The 3,284-nt window shown below is 32.7% G+C and overlaps 2 protein-coding genes across 4 annotated transcripts in view; both read left to right on the plus strand.

Annotated features, from left to right (window-relative positions):
- LOC109582060 (uncharacterized) overlaps positions 1-1,694 on the plus strand; it is a 7,641-nt gene extending 5,947 nt beyond the window's left edge. The window contains exons 1-10 of one of the 3 annotated variants that reach the window (XM_019996630.1): positions 12-75; positions 142-225; positions 275-355; positions 593-647; positions 691-743; positions 802-876; positions 926-994; positions 1,049-1,102; positions 1,150-1,227; positions 1,300-1,694. In XM_019996630.1, the coding sequence (XP_019852189.1) occupies positions 52-75; positions 142-225; positions 275-355; positions 593-647; positions 691-743; positions 802-876; positions 926-994; positions 1,049-1,102; positions 1,150-1,227; positions 1,300-1,638 (912 nt within the window). In that variant the 5' untranslated portion in view covers positions 12-51 and the 3' untranslated portion in view covers positions 1,639-1,694. Of the gene's footprint in view, positions 1-11; positions 76-141; positions 226-274; positions 356-592; positions 648-690; positions 744-801; positions 877-925; positions 995-1,048; positions 1,103-1,149; positions 1,228-1,299 lie in introns of those variants that run through there. The other 2 variants (XM_019996631.1, XM_019996633.1) reach the window with 2 other exon arrangements.
- Positions 1,695-1,854: 160 nt separating this feature from the next.
- Positions 1,855-3,284, plus strand: part of LOC100635862 (protein-lysine methyltransferase METTL21D-like) — a 5,381-nt gene continuing 3,951 nt past the window's right edge. Inside the window, exons 1-2 of the mRNA XM_019996635.1 lie at positions 1,855-2,123; positions 2,429-2,554. Of these exons, the coding sequence (XP_019852194.1) occupies positions 1,861-2,123; positions 2,429-2,554 (389 nt within the window). The 5' untranslated portion in view covers positions 1,855-1,860. The remainder of the gene's footprint in view (positions 2,124-2,428; positions 2,555-3,284) is intronic.

A 3,284-nucleotide genomic window follows, 5' to 3' on the forward strand; every position in this document is an offset into this window, starting at 1 on the left:
GATATTTATCTATTGTGAGTGGGCGTTGTTTGTGTTGGTAGGTGTGGCTCGATGATGAGTGAAGACCTAAGACAAGTAAACCCAGTATTCCTGTGCTTGCTAATCATACCATAGATACTGTATTGTACTGTGTTTGCATAGACACTTACTGAGCTCAATGAAGACTACAGTAGGAAGATATCATGGCAGAAATCCTTCATGATATGCATCAAAATACTTGAGCTGGTATTAATGATTGTCATTCCTTCCTTTATCCTGTTGTCGTAATTGTTAGATTCTTGCTTGTGGCTCCAGTGGATTCTGTATAGCAATACTTGTTATTGCTACTAATGTATTGGAATCAGATGCAGTTAAAGTAAGTAAAATTTATGTTTTTAGTAATTATGATTGTGTTAACTTATTAATAAACTCATTATAACACTGCAATTAACATATTAGCATAATGCTAACACCATTTACTTTAAAAGTCCATTGTGTTTCTTCATAAACTCTCCCTTGCTATTTGTATCATGTGTCACTCTAAACATGAATTGCAATGGTGTTTTACTAGAGTTTAAAATGTGTCAAGATCTTCATTCTTCTATTGCTATAGGTGAAGCATTATTTGATTGGAGTCCTATGCATCTCAATACTTCAGATATTAATAGGTATAGATTATGATTAAATTCTTATTTTCTTCTATATCTACAGCTAGCTTTGGAATTGGTAGTATTCTAGTGCACCACATATATACTTATGCTGCAGTGAGTAGATTCATTACAACAATGTATGTAGTATCACTGACATTATTCCTGTATATAGTACTGTATTCTAACACTTGGACTGCTACTATCATTCCTATCAATGACTATATTCCTTTATATTGAGATAGATACAGTAAGTGAATACGGATTGCTCTTCAAATATCAGTACAATTTTCTCATAGTTTATTGACAGTGTTACATCACTTTTATCAACAAGCAATTCACATAATTTGGGTCAAATTAACGATGCAGTAATCTATAAAAAAAACTATTATTTCTTATTAATCTTTAATTTTAAATTTCAGTTTAGCTGCAGCGAATTTAATAGTACAGCAGTACCATTTGATACAACAGATCTTGTTAGTTGAATTGAATATTGAATTACTCTTATTTTAATTGTGCATAGAGTCAATGTGCTAGTGATTGGATGCATCTCTACTTAACAGTTTTACTAGCAATTGAAACAACACAAATTGTATTTCTGGTATGTACAACGAAGACAGCAATGACTTAGCATTTTGATTCTCTCTTTCTCTCTCTCTCTCTCCTCATTTAGTCTCTGGTGTTGCTATTAAGTTGCTTATTGCACAAGTCAATGGTAGAGGATTCAGCAGTGATGCTCCCACACAACATGAGGTGGTTAAGGAGAAGGTTTTATCAAGATGAAGTCATTCTTTTGGACCCAAACCATTGGTCAAGAGATTATAATGAGACAGACAATAGTGATAATAATGATGGATCAGAGAATAGCCTTGAAAGAGGGGAAGGATGTCAAAGTGATGATGGTTACAGTGTAAGACCTTCAGCTCCTCCACCTCCATCTTATGATTATGGATATATTTTTGAGAGAACACATGCTTTTGTACAAGACCTGATTGCAAGAGGGTCTTTCTAAAATGTATGCGTCATGTACTCAATCTTAACATTATTATCAGTCATGAAATTTTTATTGCCAGATTTTTAAATGTATTATGCTTACATTTATTTTCATTATCTAACTTCATTTGAGCTCTTTTAATAAAATTTTTAAAATATTTTTATCAAGAAACTGTCATTGAAGCAGTAATTATTACTGAAGGACCTGTATGTAATTTTTATTTTTAATAAACTTAAACTAATGAACTTATTAACCCCAAGCATGGCTGCTGCCACAGAGTCTGTTGGTTTTATTAGAGAGATAGAATGTGGTGGATCAGTTTTAAGACTCCATCAGGACCTCGTGGGAGACGTTGGTTGTGTTGTTTGGGATGCTGCTTTAGTTCTTGGTCGTTTTCTTGAGAATGAAACATTCTTTAAGTCAGGTTATTGGTCCTGTGGTAAAAGAGTCATTGAATTAGGATCAGGTACTGGAGCTGTTGGGCTAATGGCTGCACTATTGGGGTGAGAAATCATGCGTTTACATAAAATACAACTATTGTACATACGTTACGTACAAGATAGCTTCCTTTAAATGTTATGATTTTATTTATGAACTGCATGTTTGGGGCGATTCTTATCTGGAAAATGAGCCAAAAATCTACGCTTTTAATTTTGTAGTAGACAATGATGTTGTACTTATACATGTATAAGAAATCTTTGAGCTGATTCTGGTGGCAAATGTTGGTTTCAAAAAGTTCCTATCACGTTTCTATTATTAGTATATGACATAATACATTCTTTCCCTTCCTATCTCTGTCTCTCATCAGAGCTGATGCAACCATTACTGATCTTCCAAAGTGTCTACCACTAATGGAGAAGAACATTGAAGCGAATAAAGATATACTAACAGCAGCTAACAAAGCATTAAAGATTAAAGCTAAAGTATTGATATGGTAATGATATAGGGTGGCTCAAAATTTGACCAAATAGCATGGACTGGGTATTTCATTAAAAATGGCTAGGAGAAAATTTTTGATTTTTATAGTTTTTTCTGATAGACATACTTGTTCTTATGTTGTTTCAAAAGTTGGAGTTGATTCTGATCAAAATTGGATTTTTTATGAATTTTTAAAGCTGCCAAAATTTGGCCAGAGACATTTTACCCGATTTTGTGAAAATTGAAAAAGAGAGATTTCTCCATTTTATTAGATTTTCTAATACATATACATGTACTTATGTTGTGTGGAAAGTTTGAGGTGATTCTGATCAAAATTGAATTTTTTATGAATTTTTAAGTTGCTCCAAAATTGGGCCAAAGTCCCTGTACTATAGTACAGGGTCGCGAGTTTGCCAAAAATGAAAAGTAGAGAATTTTTTATTTTTATAATTTTATCTGATACATATACATGTACTTATGTTGTGTAGAAAGTTTGAGGTGATTCCAATCAAAATTGAATTTTTTACGAATCTTTAAAGTTGCTCCAAAATTGGGCCAAAGTCCCTGTACTATAGTACAGAGTCGCGAGCCAAATTTTTCCAAAAATGAAAAGTAGAGAATTCTTCATTTTTATAACTTTATCTGATACATATACATGTTTTTATGTTGTGTAGAAAGCTTGAGCTGATTCCGATCAAAATTGGATTTTTTTACGAATTTTTGAAGTTGTTCCAAAAACAGGCCAA

This window comes from Amphimedon queenslandica, unplaced genomic scaffold, assembly GCF_000090795.2.
Source record: "Amphimedon queenslandica unplaced genomic scaffold, v1.1 AMPQUscaffold_13403, whole genome shotgun sequence".
Taxonomy (NCBI): Eukaryota; Metazoa; Porifera; class Demospongiae; order Haplosclerida; family Niphatidae; genus Amphimedon; species Amphimedon queenslandica.